Here is a 24,251-nt window from a genome sequence, read left to right on the forward strand (position 1 = left end):
ACCATCACGGCCTGGACACTTCTGCAGGAGTCATGAACAATGTGCTATGTGTAAGTCTAGTAGACTAAAATAATCTCTGTAATGATGGCAAGAACACAACAACAACAATAATAATGAGAATAATAATAATAATAATAATAATAATAATCAGCTAATACTTCCCCTTCACCTCTTCGAATATATTGTTATTATTATTATTCGAGGATGGGGATAAAAGGGGGGGAGGGGGCGAGGAATTGTGGGAAGGACGCGACGGATGCTGCGCACCAAACAGGCTGCTGGAGGCAGAGAGGTGAACAGGACAAGATGAGGATCGAGATAGCAGCATCGGAGGAACAGAAAAAGAAGGGCTATCTGACGACGCCGAGGACGAGCTAAGCCATGAAAGATAAGGAGAAGAGCTGCATCGCTCCGACATGGAGGCGTAGCGTAAGCTGCGCACCATAAACTGTATTTTATTGTAGCCTAGCAGCAGCACCATTCATCCGTCCAACCTGAGCGGGGAGGAGGAGAGCGAGGGAGACATGGGCTCCCAGGTTGTGCAGACCCTGCGCCAGGGGGTCTGGGCATCTCTGACTGGAGGCTGGTACCACGATCCGGATCAGAACAAATTTAACAACTCATGCCACCTCTATTTGTGGATTTTCCTGCTCATGTTACCTTTGTCTCTCCATCTGGTGAGTAGTGTGCACTCATAACATGACGTTCAAGGCCGCTATAGGCTGCCTAAAGGGAGCAGAAGGTGCCATGCGTTGTTTTCTTCGTTGAAGAACACTGCGGTTCAAACAAAGTTGTCGTGGTTGTCTTATTGCTCACTGGAAAACACAGGGCCAGAGAAATGGACATTGTCGCAGTGTTTCCCGCATGCAGTGAGAGGACGCATGGCTGCCCTGGATGTAGTGTAGTGGTGTAGCTCTGTTTGTGTAGTTCGCTATTGTCCTGTAAGGCTCTGGCCTTAATTATTAGCTATAACTGAGGAATAGAGCAGTAACATCAAACCGACATTGTATTACAGTTTTTGTTTTCACATTCTTTATTAGCATTTATGTAAGCCCTAGGTCTGCTTTACGTTACACAATTGTGTTTTGTGGCATATGCTTGTGGCATGCTGCCTTTTAGGTCAAAATCTGAAAACCCCAGGAAGAACCGGGATCTAGAATTAAGAAAAGGCTACTTCAGAAAGCTAGGAGGAACAACTTAATTTAATTATAGGGTGAACACATTCTGAGGCATGTCATCTTCTCAGAGCATCTGCCATGTTTAATATTTCAAAGTTTATCGATCATGAGTACACATGACACAGCAAACACATACCAGCATCCTAAGATTATATCTAATCATATGTGGACATTTCACACATTTTCTCACATTTGTCTGTAAGAAAAAAAAAATATTATTACAACACACCTGACATTGTATCAGAAAATAACAGATTTTTTTCTATTAGAAAATAGTAGAAAATGTCTAGTATTTGTGTGAGATTTAGCATGAAATATAACCTCTCCAAATTGTTGTTGTTTTTTTCTCCCAGGCACTACCTCCCACAACTATGGCTTTAAGCATATACTGCTCCTCTGTCACTGTTTTCTTCATCCTAATCAAGATGGCCAACTACCGGCTCCACGTGATGTTCGATGAAGGCGAGGCAGTGATCCGGAACAGCCTCTCTGACCTCAGTAAAGCTCAAGACAAGAAGAGCAATGCCTCAGATGCATGTTCTGCTGGTATAAGGTAAGTCCTGATATTGTGTTATTGATGGACAATTATGATCAATTGTGATTTCAGAAGTCTAAGAACCTACAAAAAGTATGTGGTATAATACAAGCCAGACAATGTTATTTTCATTTTGTAATGACCCAGTGGTGTTCCCCAAAGGAAGTTATTATTAAATATAGGTCAATGGAATTATTTCCGGTGAATGAAGCAAAATTATGACCCCAGATTAGTTCATGCAGGGTTGGGAGCAGTCTTATTAATTTGTTCAGTAATTTCAGTGTTTGTAAACAATGCATGTTATTTGCCCATCCTGATCTTTTGTTTGTCAGGAAAAGCAGTACTGTGCCAGACAGTGTCCCTATGTCCATGCTTGGTCGGAAACGCACCAGTCCAGTGATTCAAGTAACCGTAAAGCAGACTGAAACTGACCCAGGGCTGATAGGAGTGGTAAGTTAACAATAGATACCAAAACAAGTCATAAATAAAATGTTTCTAATATGTCTTCTGTTCAGGAGGGCTTAAAATCAGATGAAATGAAAGCTCCTGAAGGTGAGATTATTTTACCAGAAGGTAATATTTAAATTTTGAATTATCATTTCTTTCTAACTAGACTCACACATTTGACAAAGCACTGAAGCACTAATGGAGTTGCATGTGCAGTATATAAACAAAGTTAGTTGAAGAGTTGATTTCCACTTCTCCAATTGTACATTTTATACAAGGAACTTCCTTATTGGCTAACTCATATAGTTACCTCAGGCAACACTTTCAACTTTTCTGTGATGCTGCCAGTTTACTTATATGTACAGTGAGACTTAATAATGAGGATAACCCATGATGGTCAAATTGTTTTCTCATTTTAAATTCTATCAATCTATCAAGGACAAGGTTTGAGCACTGCTGAGCAGAGGCCATTGGCAGTAGGCCTGCAGCTGAGTCCAGAGCCATCTCCTGAGGACCTCTCCAGCCCCAATCCTGACCAAGCCGCCCCTCTGCTGCTGGCCCAGCAGAGACCCCCATCCAAAGCTGAGAGGGAGGAGGTGTGTCCTGACTCTTCTAGTGGGACTACTGCGGGAGCAGAAACAATTAAAACAACAACGAAAAGAGAAGAGGACGGTGAGAGCTCTCATACAAGGTTCACAAGGACTGAAAAACAAAAATCACCAGATTCAGAAAAAAGAGACGAAGAGAAAGATTGTGACAGTAAAGAGGCATCAGACCAGGAAACAGCCGATGAAGGCCTGCCTCCCTCCAAAGGAAGTGGAGATGAGAGTGAGGAGGAAAATCAAATACAAAAAGACTCAGATGCGAATAACAACTCGGTGCTGAGCTCGCAGCATGATGAAGACGAGTTTGTGGACATCCCAGAACTGCCTCTACAGGTACACCATCAGTTCACCCACTGATCTAATCTTAACACAGTGTCCTATACACAAATAAGTGTGTACTTTTGTTCCTTTTAGTGTGAAGAAGCAGAGGAGGCCTTCTGCTCAGATGAGATAGAAGTGGTTCTGGTGGATAACTCTAGACCAGGCCCTAGCTCATCTCACCTGGACGACAGCGACACAGTGAAAATCATCATCACCATGTCATGTGACCCTCAGACTGCTGCTCAGCTGGAGGAGAGTGTGAAGCAGAGCTTGCTTGAAAATGCACAGGTGCAGTTTCACTTTTTATGAGTATTGCACTGTTTCAAGCAACACATGTACTTTGTGAGCGTGACAGGCAGGTCAGTGCAGTGTTTGCAGTGATGCGGTCGCTATATAAATGGAAGATGGATAGATGGATACATGGAGTTTATTTAACAGGGACAATTTGTAAACATATTCATATTGTGAAAGAAGAGATACTTGTTTGAGCTAGAGCTTGTTTCCATCAGCACTCCCCATATCTTAGATATTTAATATTTCTTTTAGTCAGTGTGTAAGAAGATGTATTCACCTTGATTTTTTGGCTAAATACAACACAATAACTTATATCACCACAAATTTCTTGTCTCTGTCAAATGTTGTGGCTGGATTGTGCCTCACAATGCTAAATTATGTCTGTGAACTTTTAGGCACAGAAGGATTCTGGAGAATGCCACATCAAGATCCCTGTCATAACTTTTGACTGTCCAGATGAGGAACAGCAGGACATAAAAGGCCGAGAAGAGGCTAAGGAGTCAGAGGACGAAGACACACCCAAACAACAAATAAGTCCCACTGAAGAGTTTCATCTTTGCAGGGAAACAACTAGCTCAGATTTCCCCACGGTAGAGTGTCCTGAAGCAGGGCTGGATAACATGGGACTGCAATTGACCTCAGAGAGCACACCCAGCCAACAGATCACCAATGACAACAGTTCCTCTGGTATCGATATGAATTCACATCCTGATGACACAGACCCCCTTGAGGCGAAGACAGACAGGAGAGGGTTTCTGCGTATCCCCCCTGCACTGGGCCGATATGGACCAGGAGGAAGGACTCATATCCGAGGGCTCAGCATGGACAGTGGGAAAGATGCAGTGCTGCTGTCAGATCGCTCCAATACAGTATGTTACTATTATACACCATGAAAATTACTTAATGGTGCACTGTGTAGCTGGAGGGTCCGCCTTCTGTTTGTCTTCATGGAGATGTTGCGTTGTCTGGAATGTCCCGGTATGGCATTAAACGTATCCATCTTGCATTTACTCAGTTACAGTTACTTTGAGTGGCCTTGCCTCTCCACAGCTCAGACATTTAACTTGGCCCCATGATGTCACCTGCTGTCTCTATAGAAATTATTATGTGTAAAGTCATACTACAGAACATTCCAGGCAATATCTCCATGGAGAAAAGCTGATGACAGACCCTCCACCAGAAAAGTTGCACAGTGCACCTTTAACTAGGCCTCTTAGAAACTATAATTTCTAATTTAATCTGTCACTTCTAAAATATATAATTAAAGTAAATGTCATGTTTTATTTATACAGTCATATTTTTTTATTAGTATTTGTCGATGTGGATCTGTTTGCACAAGCAGGGGAGCTTTTGATACCCAGTGATCATTATTTATTTTTCAGACAACAATGACAAGTTCCAAGTCTGACCTGGAAGCAAAGGAAGGCCAGCTTCCCAATGAATCCAATTTCCTGGAATTTGTTTCATTGATTGGCTCATTAAACACTCGAATGGGAGGGGCAAGTGCACAAGAGAAAGACACATCAGAAGACAAAAAGGAAGTGGCGGCTTCCAAAGGTAATTGCATTACAGTGTAGTGTCATAGATTAAATGGTAATTCAATATATTTTGCTTCATATATTTAATGTCTTCTGTGTGTATAAATGTAGAAAGTAGTAAACATATAGAGAAAAACATTAAATTAGAGGGTGTGTGCAAACTTTTGACTGGTAGTGTAATAAGTATGTGTAAAGTGTAATGCTTTCATATATATAGGCAATCTGAGTACCGCCTCCCCACCAGAGGAGGCAGTTACAGAAACCAGTGAAAATATCAAACCAGAAAGACCTCAACCTCCGACCAGTCTGTCCACCAGACAGGCCATACCCCCTACACACATCCCCATAGTCTCGCCAGACAGGTATATAACACTGCATTATCACTATCAAGATATATGACTTTATGGTTTTTCACTCTAACCTATACAGTATTTTTGACTGTTGTTCTTCAGTCCGCAGACAGAGAAAGACCCGGATTATGACTCGTTGCCATCACAAACCTCTCAGTCTGAGAGCTCCATGCTGCAGGTCATCTGCAGACCAGAAGCCACCAACAAAGAAGAGGCATACACTTTCCACACTGTACACAGTAAGTGGATAATACTAGTGCACGCATATTGTTTTAGTTAAAAAGTGCATTGTATAACTTGTCTGGTGGAGAGTTCGTCACCAGTTGTCTCCATGGGGATGTGCCTAGAATGTTCCGCAGTATGGTCATAAATATATGAATCTTCATGGAGACTTGCAAATGTAATTACAGGTTGGCAAAGGAAATTTTATTTGTCAAATGGACAAAGGTTTTTTTGGTTGAATACCTTTCACAGCTCATCCAAGCTGCTTCTTCAATTCTGGTCAGATTGCTGTTGGACACTGCCTTATATCTAATTACAGGTTAGATTTGTGGAGAGGTGACCCCACTTTTTTTTTGCTTTTTTTTTTTTTTTTTTTTTTGAGTCCTTAAACACCTGTAGCTGCAAAACCATTTAATGCCATACAATGGACAATTTAAACCAAAGCATTAACATCTCTACTGAGGCAAACAGTTTGCAGACCCTTTGAAGAAAAGTTACACAGTGCACCTTTAAATTATGTGATCAATTACAAAATGTGTTTTCTAACATTTTACTTTATTCCACCAGGAGATAGGCCACGTAAGCTATATGCAGAAAGAGCCCTAAACTTGCCACTTGGAGCTGAGCTCATTACAGGAAATATGTGGTATTATCTTTCTTTACTACAGCTTCTTTTGAGTTTTAATATAACTGTATTTAATCTTCCTAAACTGTTCGTTATGTTTGTGAAAATGTCCTTTATCCTTATTTATGTATTTCTCTGCATCTGAAGTGACCTACTGTCCACTTCATCCAACTCGGAGTGTCAGGATGGACTCATGGGTCACTCCGACTGTCCTTTCCAGCGGCGCATCATCCCAGCTCACAGGCTCAGGCCGAGGAGGACACACCCCGAGATCTTTCAGGTTATTTCCAGTTATGCATTTCATCATTATTTCTTTGTCTTTGATCTATTAATTAATTTTGTGTGCATAAGGGTTGCAATTAACAACTGTTTAGTAGTTGATCTGTCAGCATTTATTGTTTCTATTAGTGTACAGGTCATACCGTTTAAATTTATACATTTAGCTTTTAAGTACCAGTATATTTTAACTAAGTAAAGGTTGACATATGGTGACTAAAGGCTAGTTAGAGTATATTCATTAATAAAAAAGTGTATATTGATGAAAATCTGAAATAGTTTATTCTAAAACACATTTTTGCATTTGTTTCAGAGTCTGTACAGTCCAGAAATCTTATTAAAATACAATAATTGTCTCTATGTCTTTTTATTAGGAAGAAGACTCCTTAGACGAGTCATCAGAAGCATCCACACAGGAAAAGCCAAAACAGAAAATTTATTATAAACTGAGATTATTTCCTGGTAAATGGATAAATATCCTGTATGACCGGTTGACCTTGATGGCGCTACTGGACAGGTACACATAATATGTGTATAAATATAATATTTACATTTTACATTAAAGGTGCACTGCATAACATTTTTAGTGGAGGGTCCGCCACCTCTCTCCATGGAAATGTACTACCTTGTCTAGAATGTCCGACATTATAGATTCAACCGATCTATCACAAGGGAGACAACAATTTACAGCACAAGTCAGATCTGTGGAGAGTCACCTCTGTTCACAGAATTATTGTATTTTTGAGCAAGAGAAACATCCACAATGAATACACTCTAGATGGATGTTTAATGTCATACCATGGAACATTCCAGACAAAGCAAAGCATAATAATAGTAAAAAACATAATAATGGAGACAAGTAGGTGACAGACCCAGCTCGTTTGGGGTGAGGGAAGTAACAAAATTAAAACCAAGATGTAAAATGGAATAAATTAAATAATGTTTAATTAACAGGAATGTAAAGGTAAATTAACAAGACAGACTAAAATATACAGAAAACAACCTAAACTAAGAAACAGAACAACAGAATAAACAGAGTTTTGTGCCACAAAAGGGGTCACGCAGGCTTACAGAAACGAGTGGTAAAACTTAGGGACACACACTAAACTAAAACACAAGTTCCCCAAATTAAACCACATAAACCCACAAACAGAATCGAGTGACCAAATCAAAAAAGGCACAAAACAGAACTAAACTAAACTACACACACACGAAACAAAATGGCATACTGGCCACCAAGGCCAGCAGCCCCGAACAGGTGCTGGCAATCTCCTTAAATAGGAGGAGGTGGCTGCAGGTGAGGTGGGGGTCTACCTGCCCCACCAATCATGGACCAGGGCTCCTGCAGCAGGAATTAGGAGAATTTGGCAAAAATCACACAAACAAATTGGAACTAAGGCCTGGGGCCGTAACATGGACTCACCAGAAAAGTTGCACAGTGCACCTTTAATTATCCTGCTATGATATGACAGCATATATATGGGTTTGTCTTATGCAGAAATCAAGATGTCTTGGAGAATCTTGTGGCCGTCTTCATGGCATTTCTGGTGTCCTTTCTGGGTTTTGTGCTTCTCAATCACGGCTGTTTCAAAGACTTCTGGGTCTTCCAGTTCTGCCTGGTTATTGCCAGCTGCCATTATTCTTTACTAAAGGTAATGAGCAAGGAGGAACTGTTTTGTGAAAAAGATAATGGTTTTTGTGTACCAGATTATTTTAAGGTTTTCATCTAAACAAATCACCAAGCTTTAGTTCACTATTTCAGTTCAACATCTCTATTTCAGTGCCGCTTTCTGTTTGTTTCATACATTCTTGTGAAATTATCTTGTAAAACTTGTGTTTTTTTTTTTTTTTTTTAGAGTGTTCAACCAGATGCAGCTTCCCCTACTCATGTAAGTGAATGATGCTTATGATCATTTTTGTTCATCTTTATTTTATTCATAGTATTGTCTTATTGTATTTGTTTTTTTGTTTTTTTTTTCTTGCATTTTGTCTTTAGGGTCATAATCAGTTGGTGGCCTACAGTCGTGCAGCCTACTTCTGTATCTTCTGTGCTTTGATCTGGGTGTTGGAGCAGCTGCTTGTAATAAAAGATCTCCCCAGCTCCAACCTGTATGGAGTCACGATTGTCTGCCATGATGCTCTCAGTTTCATAAGGGACATGTTAGTAGGTAAGAGGCAGTGCAGAGATAATAATAATAATACAAAATATAAACTGTAGGCCTTTTCTACCTGACAAAATGCTCACTTATCAAACACTGTCCAATGCTTGTCTTGTCTCTAAACAGGCTTCACCTACTGCTTCCCCATCACGTTCTTAGTGGGCCTCTTTCCTCAGATCAACACTTTCACTATCTACCTGTTAGAGCAGATTGACATGCACTTTTTTGGTGGGACAGGTCAGTGAAAAATTCTAAAAAGATGATACAAATAGTTTTAAACGATCTTTCTTTTCTTTCTTTTTACATTTATTATTCCACATTATAGACTTATAATTTTGTGCATTTGTTACTACCCTGTGATGATCATGTTTATTTACTTTTACAATTCGTACGCTCTCTTCTTGTGTTTCAGCTGCTACAAGTCTCGTCTCTGCAGTCTACAGCATCCTGCGCAGCCTGATAGCCCTTTTTCTTCTTTATGGTTTCTGCTTTGGTGCTCTCAAGGTAAAACACAATAATAATAATGATAATAATTAATTTAAAACATTTCATACAATATTTAATACTTTAGGTTTTGTTGTTACAGGAGCCTTGGGACGAGCAGCACACTCCTGCATTATTCTCCAGTTTCTGTGGCCTTCTTGTGGTCTTTTCATATCACCTCAGCCGGCAGAGCAGTGACCCTACTGTGCTAATGTACGGCACTCGTTGTTGAACTACTAAAAGATTTCCTGTTTGACTCAGCTGAATAATGTTGTCTTGTAACAGGTCTTTGGTCAAGTCAAAGCTCATGCCGTCTTTAGTAGAGAGTGAGGAAGAGGAGGAGGGAGAGGAGGAAGACACTGACATCAAAGACCCTCTGCCAGAAAAACTGCAAAACTCCATGGTTAAAAACAATGCATGCTATACCTTACGATAAAATACTGCATAATTGATTTTTTATGTTTATTGATTGGATATGCCATGTTTAAAATTTACAACAACAGTGTAGGTCCAGCCTATTATAGAAATATGTGAATGGGTGAAAGAGTATTTAATTAATATAAAGCTCTCTGAATGTCTAATGGAGATAGAAAAGCACTATATAAACACAGTTTATACTTTATTAATTTTGTATTAATAGTTAATAATTTGTAATCTGTTTTCTCTTATAGAAGGATATATTGCTTTCTGACCTGGTGGTGTGCTCAGTTGCCTACATTCTCACTTTTGCCATCACAGCAAGTACAGTGTTTCTCTCTCTGAAAGTATGGTCCACTCCTGGTGTAACTCTTCATTAAAAAAATATATTTCATAATTAATTTGTTTTATGTTTATTTTGTGCACAGCCTTTTGTGACAATCGTGCTGTATGCTCTGGCGGGAACAGTGGGCTTTGTGACCCACTATCTGATTCCACAGCTTAGAAAGCATCACCCCTGGCTCTGGATCTCCCATCCAGTTTTGAAGACCAAAGAGTACTATCAGTTTGAACCCAGAGGTTGGTACTCTATTTTGTAATGGTAAATTGTGTAACAATTTTCCTGTATGTCTTTTGCTCATTTTGCTTTTCTATTACATACTATATACATTACAAGATAATATAATGTTTGCATTGCAGAGGATGCAGTGCTGATGTGGTTTGAGCGTCTCTATGTTGGACTCTTGTGCTTTGAGAAGTATGTGGTCTATCCGGCCATCATCCTGAGTGCGCTCACCAATGATGGGTTCGCTCTCAGTCACCGCAAGAAGCTTGGAATCCAGTAAGACAAATTACTATTATTGTTCTATCTTGATAATATTTGACATGAGTTGTATCTGTCTGCTGCACATGAAAAACACAGACCTAATATTGTTTTGTCTCACTTCAGTTGTGATGTTCTCCTGACAACGGTTGCTGGGCTGAAACTCCTCCGCTCATCTTTCTGTGATCCCAGTTTTCATTTCCTAACACTTCTCTTCACACTGGTCTTTTTCCACTTCGACTGTCCACATGCCTCAGAGAGCTTCCTTTTGGATTTCTTCATCATGTCCATTGTCTTCCATAAAGTGAGAACTTAATATAGTTGACTTTCAAAGAATACTATTATTTCATCTCAATACCTGTTGTTTATTTCTGAACAGATGCGCGAGTTACTGCTGAAGCTGCATTTCATTCTGGTGTACATCGCTCCCTGGCAGATCGCTTGGGGAAGTGCATTTCATGCGTTTGCTCAGCCCTTTGCTGTGCCTCGTATCCTTACACAAAAGTTTGGAAAAAATATAAACTTACAAGTAAACAGTTCATTTGGAAAAACAGATATGTGCCTTTTGAAAAAGTCATAGGAGGCTTGCAGTTCTCTTTGCCTAGTATTGTCTTCAAAAGTCAATTTTGAAGACAATACTTTTTTTTTACAATACATTTTTAAAAATATGAATCTATCCCTCCTTTATTAAATCCACTAGAAATTGTATTCATTGATAAAGTCTATAGGAGATGGTAACAAAAGGAATAATACTTTTTTGTAATTATTCAAATCTGAGATATCTGTTAATGCAGTTTAAAGGTGCATTGTGTAACTTTTCTGGTGGTGGGTCAGTCACCTGCTTGTTTACCTGGAATCTTAAACAGTGTGACGTTAAACAGCTCTACCTTACATTTATTCAACTACAGGTGGTTTTATAGCTCGAAAATATCTAGTAAAACAGGCATTCTGACTGTGATCGGGGTTGCCTCTCCACTGATCTGACCTGTAACATCTCCATGGAGAAAAGAGTTTGACGGACCCTCCACCAGAAAAGTTACACAATACACCTTTAACTGTTAAAGTGTATTTGTGATGTCCTTGACTCAGGTGTGATCCCAGACTCTGCCATGCTGCTGTTACAAACTCTGCTCACCACTGTCTTTTACACACCTCTGGCTCCTTTCTTGGGTAGTGCCATCTTCATCTCCTCTTATCCGCGGCCGATCAAGTTCTGGGAGCGCAACTACAAGTAAGATATAAACAGGAAGCAGAAAGAAAGCACAATTGTTCATTTGTTTGATACCTTACTTTGATCATGTATAAAGGTTGCACTGAATTTGCTCTTAATGCCTCTCTTTGTTGTTCTGGGAACGCAAATAGCTCCACTCATCAATTCCTTTTTACTGATGCAATTCTGTTGCAGCATATTCAGCTTTGATGTTTCATTTTATGTTTTATTTTATTTTGTAAACAGTTTTAGGTGAGTAAAAAAAAAAAAAAAACTGAAATGGTAAAACTGATAGCCTTCATTTGACAGCCTACTACTTTTTGGAAACTTCGAATATGTTTATCTACTTTTAGAGAACAAAATCACAAATAAGTGTTTTTAAAATATCACAGTTATTTTTACCTCCATCCTAATATAGCACAAAGCGTATTGACAACTCCAACAGTCGGCTGGTTTCCCAAGTGGACAAAGAAACAGGTGAGAATATTTACTCTTTATTTTGGACTTCTACATACAAGTCTTAGTTTTATATATATTATTTTATTGATTATTCCACTGTCCCCATATTCCCAGGCTGTGATGATAACAACTTAAATTCCATCTTCTATGAGTACCTGACGCGTTCACTGCAGCACTCACTCTGTGGAGATTTGTTGCTGGGTCGCTGGGGCAACTACAGCGCTGGAGACTGCTTCATTCTGGCTTCAGATTACCTCAATGCCCTGGTCCATCTGATAGAAATTGGGAATGGTCTGGTCACCTTCCAACTCAGAGGATTGGAATTCAGAGGTATGTCTGAATGACCACTGTACACAACATTACAAATACACCAGCTGTAATCTTTACCAGCTGACCAATATGGTTTTTGGACCCTGTTTACTGGTACTTTGCAGCTGATGTCATCCATATTCTCTGAGGGTGTGAAGCTAACTACTCTTTTAGAAGCTCTGTAAAACTTAATCTGATCTTTATTTTTACACAATCTGACCAGAAAGAACTTTCTTGGTTGGAACTACAGCAGGTGAAATGATTTGTAGTGTTAACAAGTCACACATAAAAACAATCAAACTTCTAAACGGGACTTTGAAAATGTGTTCTTTTAATCCATTTTGTAAGTTTTTCTTGAGACCTTAAAACTTTGTTAACAGTGTTTTTTCTAATGTGTGCATTGTGTCACTATGGTAAATACTGAACATTCTGCCAATAGAGATACATGTAGAACACCCACAGCATGATGTCACTGCAACATCAATATCAAAGAGCTGTAGTTTTTTTTTTATTAGTATTTATTGTTTATAATCCAAGAGATAATAGTATAATCACCTCCATGTCTCACATCAACTCTTACTACAAGTCCGATCTCTGCCCAATCTCTGACTGTGGCTCTTGTTGTAGGTACATATTGCCAGCAGAGGGAGGTAGAGGCTATTACAGAAGGGGTTGAGGAGGATGATGCCTGTTGCTGCTGTGAGCCAGGACACCTTCCTCACATGTTGTCATGCAATGCAGCCTTTAATCTGCGCTGGCTGGCCTGGGAGGTGATGGCCACCAAGTATCTGCTGGAGGGATACAGCATTAGTGAGAACAACGCTGCTACTATGCTACAAGTGTACGACCTGCGCAAGCTACTCATCACATACTACCTGAAGGTACGGGAAAAGCTGTCCAGCAATTACCTGTGAATGTGTGTGAATATCTTTTTAATGTTATTTGATCAGGTGGGATACATAGTTGGAGACTCATAGGCCAACACTGGTTACCTAGAGTGACACAATTAGAGCATTGTTTCTTGACAATGAGAAGATCCTAATTTGTATTTTCAAACTGAATGTGCTTTTGTGTGGGGAGTTTGCTGCTCCCTGCTTCTAGCCCTTTATTTGATCTATGCAATGTCCTTATACACTTTAAATTATATCTATAATGACAAATAAAGCTTATAACTATGCAGCTTTTTCTGTTCTAATACATCTTTCAATATTAGCTTTAATTATCTGCCGATACCCAGTATCAATCAACACCACCATGTCTGAAAACTGCATTTATTTAAAATGAACTAAAATAAAATGAGACAAATCTGATCCAAATGTGTTATGTAACTGACAGTTAAAATAGTCTGAGACTTTCTGGGCCAACTACAACCAGTAAATAGACTTATTACATCAATTTGAGATATACCGATTTGGGATATACCAATATTTGGTATCCAATATCCAATCCAGCAGGCTTTTTGATACTGGTACCGATATCAGATACCAGTATTGATCTGGCGCATCCCTACTTGTAACCTTAAGAAGTGTTGAAAACTGGGAACTTTTTCAAGTCATAACATATTTGCAAAAGTATAGAACAATTTATCATATTGGGCAGAAGCCTATGAAGTGTTTAATGTGATAAGCTTTTCAGTGAATTTTTAGAAACAGAGTCCATGGCAGGTCATTTATAATTCCTACAACATCTGATAAGACATGAGCAAAAAGTTTGTCAATGTGCGTTTTCTGTTCCCAGAGTATTATTTACTACTTGGTGCACTCTCCCAAACTGCCCACCTGGTTGAAGGATGAGTCGATCCAGGAGGCGCTGCAGTCGTACACCAAGTGGCACCACATTGAGCGTGACCCACAGGTGTTCAGTGTGAAGATCGATGAAGACTACGTGCACTGTCTGCAGGGAGTGACCCGGGCTAGCTTCTGCAATGTCTACCTGGAGTGGATCCAGTACTGCGCAGGCAAAATGGAAACTGTACTTAACATAATCTAAATATGTTAAGTCTCTGTTGAGGTAATGGCCACTGGTTAACTTTGTCTCTTCTTTTTTTGTAGCCTGTGGAGTGTGATGAAGACTCTACTTTAGTCACTCTTTCTTATGCTCTCTCTGTTCTGGGAAGAAGATCTCTTGGTACAGCATCTCACAATATGTCCAACAGGTAAATATTTGTCATTTTTAATCAAGAAAATTATGGAAGAAAGTGATAAGGACAAAACAGTCAGATGTATTTGTTGTAGTTAAAGGTCCTATATTGCTGCCTGCTACCTCCTTACAAAACATACCTGGAGTTACGTTTGGATTCATTCCCACATATCTGAGTAACCCTTCATTATTCTGTCTTCATCTCCAAAGCTCAAAATGCCACATTTTGTCATAAAGCAGAGGTTTTCAAGTTAACATCCATCCTTTAGTTTTTGTTCAGAGATTGAGATTGCCAATTCTAGGGCTGAAATTATCCAAATGATTCTAATGAAGATGTACTGAATTTAAAAACACAGTGCTGCACCTTGTATTACCACATGGCATCACAAGGTGGAACAGAGTATTTTCTGTTTGAGAAAACACTCTGATGGGGTGTGTGTGTTAAACATGTGTGAATGAAACAAAACACAACTCCAGATATGTTTTTTATGAGGAAACAACATTATAGCATATATCAGAAAACAACATAATATGAAGAGATGATACTGAACTAAAAAAAAAGTTAACTTTTATCTCTACTACAGGTATAAAGTTGTGCAGATTGATTACCAGGATGTGTAATTAGATACATTATCCTGAAGATGGCACCTTTTGTATTATGTGTCTGATTTAACTATAGCTAATAAGCTTTTTTGCAACTTTTTCCCCTCTGTTTATCAAAGCTTGGAGTCATTCCTATATGGGTTCAATACACTGTTTAAAGGAGACTTCCGCATTGGCTCCAAAGACGAGTGGGTCTTTGCTGATCTGGACCTCCTGCAGAAGGTTGTAGCTCCAGCTGTCAGAATGAGCCTGAAATTACACCAGGTAAATGCAAACACCCCTACAAACCCAATTAGAATTTTAGATTTTTTGTAAAATTAAAAATATAATAATGACAATTATTAAAATGGAACAAGCCTAAATTCCACCCACAGCACTGTCCAAACCGAGCTGTTAAACTGGGCAGGGCCTGCGAGCCCCCCAGCAGCTCAAATAGTATCTTATTGTAACAAAAATTACTAAAATCTCCCCATTCTTGCAAAAAAAAAAGAAGAAAAAAAAAAGAAAAATATTGAGCCCCACAATATATTGTTCCAGCTGTTATATACTGAATAATAAGTTGATATAGTAACTATTATGGTGATAGGCCTAAATGGAGGTACCACAAATCTGCCAATAAATTTAGTTTTCACCAAAAAATTATGAGGAACAAGAGACTTTATTTAAACAGGAAAAAATCCTATTGAGATTAAGCAGCTGTTAAACAAATAGTTACAACATTCATACAAATAACAATGAAATGACATGGATCAGCGATTAGAAAAAACAATTGTAGATTATTGAGGCAGTCTCTAATGCTTTTACCTTAGTTTTAAAAACAAGAGCTAAACAGTTCTAATGAAACACAGTTTAGTAGCAAAAAATAAATACAAAAATTGGTGTCACTCTTGTCCTGTCAGGATCACTTCACCTGCCTGGAGGAAACAGAGGAGGCATCCATCTTGTATGAAGCCATCACAAACTACCGCAGCAGCCTGGTGATCTGCCATGAGAGCGACCCGGCGTGGCGTAAGGCGGTGCTCTCGAGTCGTGATACTCTGCTCACGCTTCGTCACATGATCGATGATGGTACAGACGAGTACAAGATCATCATGCTATACAAACGCCACCTCAGCTTCAAGGTCATCAAGGTAAAACATCTACTCATGTGTTTGTGTCTGTGATGGATGGATGTATTTAAGGTCAGATGAACAGGACAGAGGAAAGGCAGCAGTCACTATTCACTTCATGAAATATAGCAATGACTTAACTTTTATATTGTTAAAAGCAGTGTATTTGTATCCTGCTTGAGGGTATTTCATTTATCTTGATTATAAAAAGCAGCTTGAAAGAAAAGGTTATAGCACCACACTGTAACTGTTTGATAAATGGCATGTTTACAACGAAAGCTGAACCCCATGAATAAGCTGATAGCTGTGATTAAGCCGGTCACCATAACAAATTTTGAAGTGCGATCATAGACTATATAAATAAATGGACATAGCTAACCCACTAGATTCTAAATACAATAAACAATAATATTGAAACCAAACCATAAAGCAGAAATTAATCCCCAAAAATATTGTTAATGTACAATATTGTTAAAAAACAAAAACTGCAATAAATAAATAAATAACACAATGCAACACTTAAGCAGTTAGTTTGTATGATGATTAACAATAATAATATTAATAATAATAATAATTCAACCCTCTACAGCTCAAATCTTATAGTACAGAAAAATAACCAACATTTTCCTGCTAAGAAAAAGTCCCCACTGTAAATGTATTGAACAATAAGTTGATACAGTATTTATTGTGACAGGCCTAGTTATGATGTGGCAACTGCTCAAGATTTGTCAAGTTTTGACACCTACTAGATCTAGATTTTAGAGAGCTACCTACTTATGGGAGCAACATACGAAAACATTAACACATATCACATACACTATTTACCACCCCACAATTGCCGTCCTGGTTATATTGTAGGTCACATTACACCTTTAGACAAACAGTCTCTAACCTTTTTTCTCATAAAGACCGGTAATAAACATAAAACATTTTTCAGGGATGGGTGGAAGGAGACAAGGCAGTAATAATAATGCAAAATGAGTGTAACTCCATAGTTTGCAAAAAGGTCTGAATACTCACATTTGGTGTTTAGCAGGTTAAATATTGAAATAGTAAATAGTAAAATTCCTTTTTAAAGATATATACTATTTTCCCATAGGGCCTGGTACCAGATGACCCACAGCCCGGTTTTGGGCTTCAGACTGGTAGTTGGGGACCCCTGCCTTAGACTGTCTGTCCTCTTAAAGCATTAGCCCCATGTCTTCTGACTTACCTTGTCTTTCTTGACATTTGTTGGTGCAGATCAATAAAGAGTGTGTGCGAGGCCTGTGGGCAGGACAACAACAGGAGTTGGTGTTTTTAAGGAATCGTAACCCTGAGCGCGGCAGCATCCAAAACTCCAAACAGGCTCTAAGGAACATGGTCAACTCATCCTGCGACCAGCCTCTGGGATACCCCATGTAAGGCCAATGCGAGACTGGAGGCTATTTACATCTTCATCTTCTTACATCATCTTCCATCATTATTACATTTTTATGCCTTTTTAGAGCATGACAATTGACAATCTTACAGTAATATGTATAACACAGGAAATGGTATGCTATAAGATTAAATAATACACTAAATAAAAACATAACTGAGTGTAGTTTAGTGTAGTTGTAGTTAATGGTGTAAGCTCTATGTTCGCACAGCTCTAAGTTCACACATTTGTTGGGTTGTAGGGTTATGGTTATGATTAGAGCCTGGGTGTGAGTAGAGTGTGGATTTACAAAAATATCTTTTAAAAGTGAGAAAACAGAGGTGGAACATAGTATTTACTATATCTAGTTAACATATGCTAACATATATTTAAAGGTAAATTTTAAATGTGTTGTATTCGGCTAGTCAAAAGCCTGATCTGGTCAGATATCAGAAGAAAAGCAGGACTGGGCCTGATTAGTACTTGGATGGGATACCATTGGGAATACCAGGTGGGCATTGTGTCCTTAGGCAAGACACTTCACCCGCATTGCCGAGTAAGAGAGTAGTGTGTGCGTGTGTGATTGGTTCTGGTTGGAGGGACGGATGGCACAGATTGGTAGCCTGACTTCTGTCAGTTTGCCTCAGGGCAACTGTGGCTACAATAGTAGCATACCGCCCAGTGTGGAGTGAATGACTAATGCTCTGTAAAGTGCTTTGGGTGTCTTGAAAGGTGCTATATAAATGCAATGATTAATGAATAAATGAATTCATCTTGTTGTCTTCAGTGGAAGGATCTATGAAGCTAATTAATATCCTAAATGAAATAGTGTTTTGTTTTGTGTTACAGGTATGTGTCTCCTCTGACTACATCATTTGCAGGGACACACAGGACACTGCGCAGCATCGGGGGAGGAGCTTTAAGTCTGGATGCCATCCGCACATGGTTCTGCTCAAAATGGTTAAGGTCAGTAATGTGTTAATGGCATAACCAACTAGGCATTGTGGTAGTCCTAAATCTCTGTTTGGGTGAATTGTAAATATAACATTGTAATTCAAGAGGTGTCTGCAGACTGAGTGACTCTCTGGCTCTGATTTACACTTATTGATTGAACAAAAGTCATTCTTGGGACTTCAGTGCTGCCTTAATGGACTTTAAATAAAACACGGTGCAATAGGTGTGTCCACTGAAACAGACTGAGACTCCGGTCAAATACTTTGACTTTGGGCTGCTCTCTCCCAAGACCCTTTTATCATTTTCACTTTTATGTCTAGACCTTCTCAATAACTGTCTTCTATTTTCTATAATGTAGCTATTATATACACTTTGCATTAATCTCTCTGGGTTATCTTAAGTGTTTGTCTCTGCTCTGTGTTAAGCTTCTTAAAGGCTAAATTTTCCTTTCAGATCAGATTAGATAGTTAATCCTGTTTCTTTGGCATCAAGTTAAAGTTGTTGTCTCTTAATTTTACTAAGTAGCCACAGAGCCAAGGAGATGAACTCACTGGTCAGACAAATCATTTAGGGATGAACGCTGTTGTATCTTAGACTGATGTAATCCCTGTGTCTCAGTGCATGTGTTCACAGTGCCGTCTGAATATTTGATGCCTATCTGTTTGGTTACACAGATGCACACATGAATAAATAGATAATAAATAAATAAAGCGTGTGTGTTTACAGAGTGCGGAAGGACAACCTGACCAGCTGTAACAGTGGTGTCAACATGGAGGACGTGGACTGTGGAGCAGGAGGGTCTTCGTCTCTGAGCCACAATAGGCCCTCGTCTGTGACCTCCAACAGTCTGAGTCTGTACCAGAACAGAGCACGCAGCTCACACAGCCGGAGACATCACAATTCTGGTATCTACACAAGCTTGTAGTATCACGATACACACATTTGAAACTTGATTTTGATAGAAAGGAATGAATAATTTGCAGCTGATGTCATCAACATTACCTGGGGTGTGAAGCTAACTGTAGACATTGCTCTCTCTGAAGCTCTGTTATTCAAGTTAGACTTAAATCTGATCTTTATTTTAACAATCTGACCATAAAGAACTGATTTAGCTGGAACTACAAAAGGTGAGGTGATTTTTGCTCTTTAACAAGTCTCTCACACATTAAATTACAGTCACAAGCTAGATACAACAGTTTTTTAGTTTATCAATCTCACCATCTTTTTTGAAAAATCAATCTCCTAAAGAGGACCATGAATGCTCATATTGATCACAGGCTCCTGAAATTGTGGTTGGTTTTTTTAAATTTTCAGATAATCTAACAAAAACAGTTTGTGACATTGTTTGCTAATGTGTGCATTTTGTCTCCATGGTAACTGGTCAACATTACACCAATACACGTACATGTAGAACATCCCCAGCTTGATGTCACTAAAATATATCAATAAACCTGATACTTGATACTGATTACAATAATAAAAAAAAAAGCTGCAAAACAATAGAATGGATTTTTGAACACATACAGTAAGAACTGTATGAAAAAGTGTAAGTGACATTTTATATGCTTTAGATATATATGCATTTGGCAGAGCTTAGAAAAGTTACACAGAAGTTTGTTTTTTGTGTTCATCGTTGTAGGCAGGAGAGAGTACCGGAGTCGCTCAGTGCAGCCTCAGAGCCAGCGCCCTCCTGTCACCAGCCAGTCAGGACCCATCTTGGACACAGGCTCCACCCACGGACTGGTGCAGCGTCTGTCCAACAGTCAGCTATCTTTTAACACTTCTATTGCCTCAATATTCTCACAGGTACAAACAGCTTTAAGCCCTTTTAATTACAATAGAAACTATTGTAATAACATTGGGTTTTCTGTTTATTCAGGTCCCTCGTCTCTCGGGGGCAGGTGGGATCAGTTCACAGCTACAGGCCACACAACAGCAGCAGCGCTCCAGTCAGGTGAATATACTTTAACTAGCATTACATTATTATTATTGGAGTGGGAGATAAAAATCCTATTGTAATCATTAGTGCAACAATAATAATAATAATACAAAATAAAAAAAATGTAAATGTCATGGCAAAGGAGAAATTCAATTTGTCAACTGGACAAAAGTTTTTTGATCAAATATGTTTCGCAGTTCATCCTCCAGCAACCTGACCAGGACTGAAGAAGCAGCTTGGATGAGCTGCGAAACATATTCTATCAACAAACCGTTGTCCAGTTAATAAATTAAATTTCTCCTCCGAAAAAGTAGAAATATACCTATACTCATATTTTACTGCCTATGACATTTACAGGCATCTCTTTAAAATTTGTTTATTTTTGTGCCTAAGACAATATTTGACTTTCTGAGTACCACTAGGTCTAAACCCAAACTATATCAGGCCTAAATTAGAGCTGAATATAAAACTAAACCAGGTTTAAATAAGACTAAATCATGTAAAACATTCCTAAATCATGATAATGTAGTTCTAAATAATGATTAAAGATTTGTCTTTACATAAACACAGAGGCAGACCATGTGCAATACTACAGTTTGGGAAACATTGAACTATGTATGTTTTTTTTATTGTTTTTACCATTTTGTGCATGCTCCAGGTCTCATCATCCTCGTCCACCCTGAGCCTTCTGTTTGGCAAGAGGAGTTTCTCCAGTGGGCTGGTTATCTCTGGCCTGTCTGCAGCTGAAGGGGGAAACACCACAGATACTCAGTCATCATCCAGTGTCAACATCGCCCTCACTGGACCCTCACACCGCTCCAGCAGCCGCGCTACACAGGTACAACTAGAATTCTTATAGGTGGGCAAATAATATTTACTATAATGCAGTAAATTCAAGGACCTTGTAGTCACTAATATGAACAAACAAATTTGTGGATTTTCTTTTTGAATATTTCTTATAAATTCCAATTTAAGAAATATGAAAAAAAAAACCATTTGGGAGTATAACATATGAAAGGCACCTAAAAAGATTGGGATTGAATGTTATAAATCAAATGCTATTGCCCAAAATTGTAATTAACTAATTGGTTAATCACTGGATTTTTATAGCGACTTTCAAGACCGCCAAAGCACTACAGTGCATTATTCATTCACAATCGATGGTGGCAAGATGCTGTTTTAGCCACAGATGTCCTGGGGCAGACTAATGATAATGAGGCTGCCAATCTGTGCTTTCGGCCCCTCTGACCACCATTAACACGATCACAGCATGGCTTTACTAGGCAATATGTCTTGCCTAAGGACACAACATCACCAGATGGTTGTTTCCATATTTGTTGTAAGCTGGTAAAATGTCCATAGAGATGTATTCAATAAAGAGCCACGGATGCACACCATTACCTGCGGGATGAATACATTGATCTCATTATAGTGTCAAAGCTAAAGTAACAACTTAAAATCTCTATTGAGTTAACATTAAATGGTAGATGGTAAATACAAAATCAAATATACACCAGAAATATAAAAATTTGGCTATTCATTCAAGTTATTTGGCAACATTAAAAAAAATAAACATATCAATCCACACTTTTTACATATTTATTGATTAAAAATATATAATACTTGGCTCCTCATAATATATTATACCAAAATTGATGATGTTTTTGTTTGATTTTAGTGGACATCTGAGCCATATGAGAGTATAGATGCCTCCTCTTCAAATACTGCAGTTTGTGTGAAAGACGCCTCACAGTCAGGTGACCGAGACGGAGCTCCAGGATTGGACAAGACCCAGGAAGAGTCCGAGTCTGCCTCAACTGTCCCAGAGCCTATAGCAGATCAAAAAACTGACTGAAGGAAATAACTAAACCACTCACAGTGCCCAAACTAATGCCTATAAACAGAAAAGACTGCAAATAAAAAACCCACATGGTATTATGAGATATGATGAGAGGACGAAATGGTATCTGTCCTCTGCATGTGGTTGTGCCCAGGCTCTGAATGTAAAGTCAAAGCAGAATGGAAATATTGATGATGGAATAAATATGTTTTTAAGAGAAACTTTTCTGAAATTGTCTATTTGTTGTTTTAAGAACCACCACTTTTTGTAGTGTGGAGAGAGTTTTTTATTTTTTTATTTTATTTTATTATATAAAACTTCAAAATTTGGGGAAAAAATGAAAAAAAAAAAAAATTTAACCTTTACACATTTCACTTTTGTAGGTGCGCTTTTCCATTGGAGGTTCTGCCACCTGCTTGTTTCTGTGGAGATGCTATTGTTTTGCCAGGAAAGTCACTAGTATCGCATTTGCAGTCATTTAACTGGTGTTTTACTTGCCAAAGAATAAGTATGTATTCTTACTGTGAATGGTCTCCCCATCTCCACAGACCTGACCTATTACAATAACATACAATAACAAGTTACACAGTGCATCTTTCAACATGCTATTATAAAAGTATTCCTCCACATCTTATGTTTAGATACAATTTTTTCAGAGCCTCTGGGTTAAAGATATTTTCACGTTTGAGTAATCCTTTGTTACTGGTCTGACTACATCTCCATAGCTCAAAATGCTCTTTTCCACTTTGTGATGTCATGAAGTGGTAGTTTTCAAGTTAGCACCTACTTTTTACCTTTTGCTCAGTAGAGAGCATCAAATCCAGGGTTGAAATCATCCAAATGATTTTAGTGAAAGTGTATGGAGTACAGAACACAGTGGAACACTTCCACATGACTTCACAAAGTGGAACAGAGTGTTTTTTGTTTGAGAGCAGGACTTGAGAATCTAAATATACAGGGTTTGTATGTTATACGTGTGAATGAAACTAAACAGAACTTCAGGTATGTTTCTGATGAGGAAACAACATTATAACAGATCAGAAAATAGCCTAATATGGTCTCTTTACTAAAAGCATAATGTAATTGTATTAGTAACATAGTGGGCACTATTCCAATTGAAAACAAAATGAAGACACAGTCACATCTGGGAAAAATCTAATAAGTATTTATTGTAAGATGTTACAGTTAGATTTCTTTCTCTAGCAGCACTATTTTTATTACAGATATTCAAGGGCAGTTAACATATATGGAGTTTCTCTGTTAATGCAAAATGTGGTCGTAATGTAAACAGACAAAATACAAGTGAACATGGCGTGACCGTGTACTGCCTGAAGTCACAGGGCTGTCTTCTGAAATGTGCATGGACAGAACTGAAGGGCTAACACTACCCTTAGATTAAAATAAATTAAAAACAGTACATGATAAAATCGTGAACAGCATTTGTGACAGTCATAATTTCAGTTGATCAAAAATATCAGTGCTAGTTTTACATTGTGTAACTGTGATAATGGTTGTAGATGACCTTTAACAGTAAACACAACACAAATCTAATAACCTTTAACCCTATATATGTTTGGCACAAAATTGTTCTTGTGTTATGTTCTTGTGTTATTTTCTAATTCAGTTAACTCCACACACGTTTATCTGCAGTGTGTATGGCTAATCTGAAACAAAGGCAACATATTTGAACTGACATACTTTTGAAATGTATGAAATTACAATTTTGTGTGAATGTTTCTCAAGTACAAAGCTGCATGAGACAATACAATTATTAATCATGTCAACATGTCAAACCAGAGCCTCAGTAAGCTCTTGCTGCTACAGACTGTTGAAGAAATGATTCATTAGAGCCAATTCAGGACCATGGCACTTCTGCTGTGAGCAGGGCCATCTCTCTGTGAGCTTATGTTACTGTCACGTCCTTAAAATCCTGTTTGAATGACTGTGGTATTCTACCACTGGCAATGTAGGTACCCCAAAGAGGATCATGCATAGGGCTCCCAAAAAGCCAGAATTA

At 38.5% G+C, this 24,251-nt stretch overlaps 1 protein-coding gene across 1 annotated transcript; it reads left to right on the top strand.

Moving 5' to 3' along the window:
• The first annotated feature begins 19 nt into the window (after positions 1-19).
• Positions 20-22,455, top strand: pcnx2 (pecanex 2). The gene is made up of 41 exons (XM_055162615.1): positions 20-50; positions 465-677; positions 1,532-1,731; positions 2,046-2,163; positions 2,229-2,265; positions 2,599-3,098; positions 3,180-3,374; positions 3,776-4,249; positions 4,763-4,937; positions 5,136-5,280; positions 5,371-5,507; positions 6,058-6,133; positions 6,263-6,395; positions 6,766-6,908; positions 7,890-8,043; positions 8,248-8,280; positions 8,388-8,559; positions 8,677-8,787; positions 8,963-9,054; positions 9,137-9,246; positions 9,319-9,436; positions 9,705-9,797; positions 9,879-10,029; positions 10,150-10,291; positions 10,400-10,577; positions 10,653-10,761; positions 11,375-11,504; positions 11,902-11,960; positions 12,057-12,272; positions 12,879-13,132; positions 13,989-14,222; positions 14,303-14,406; positions 15,113-15,257; positions 15,893-16,123; positions 17,345-17,502; positions 18,351-18,467; positions 19,182-19,360; positions 20,095-20,261; positions 20,335-20,409; positions 21,053-21,232; positions 22,073-22,455. The coding sequence occupies exons 1-41, from the start codon at positions 33-35 to the stop codon at positions 22,247-22,249; spliced, it is 6,453 nt and encodes a 2,150-aa protein (XP_055018590.1). The 5' UTR covers positions 20-32; the 3' UTR covers positions 22,250-22,455.
• Positions 22,456-24,251: the final 1,796 nt, after the last annotated feature.

The sequence above is a fragment of the Boleophthalmus pectinirostris genome, unplaced genomic scaffold (genome assembly GCF_026225935.1).
Source record: "Boleophthalmus pectinirostris isolate CB_2022bp ecotype Guang Dong unplaced genomic scaffold, ASM2622593v1 HiC_scaffold_5, whole genome shotgun sequence".
In the NCBI taxonomy this organism is placed as follows: Eukaryota; Metazoa; Chordata; class Actinopteri; order Gobiiformes; family Gobiidae; genus Boleophthalmus; species Boleophthalmus pectinirostris.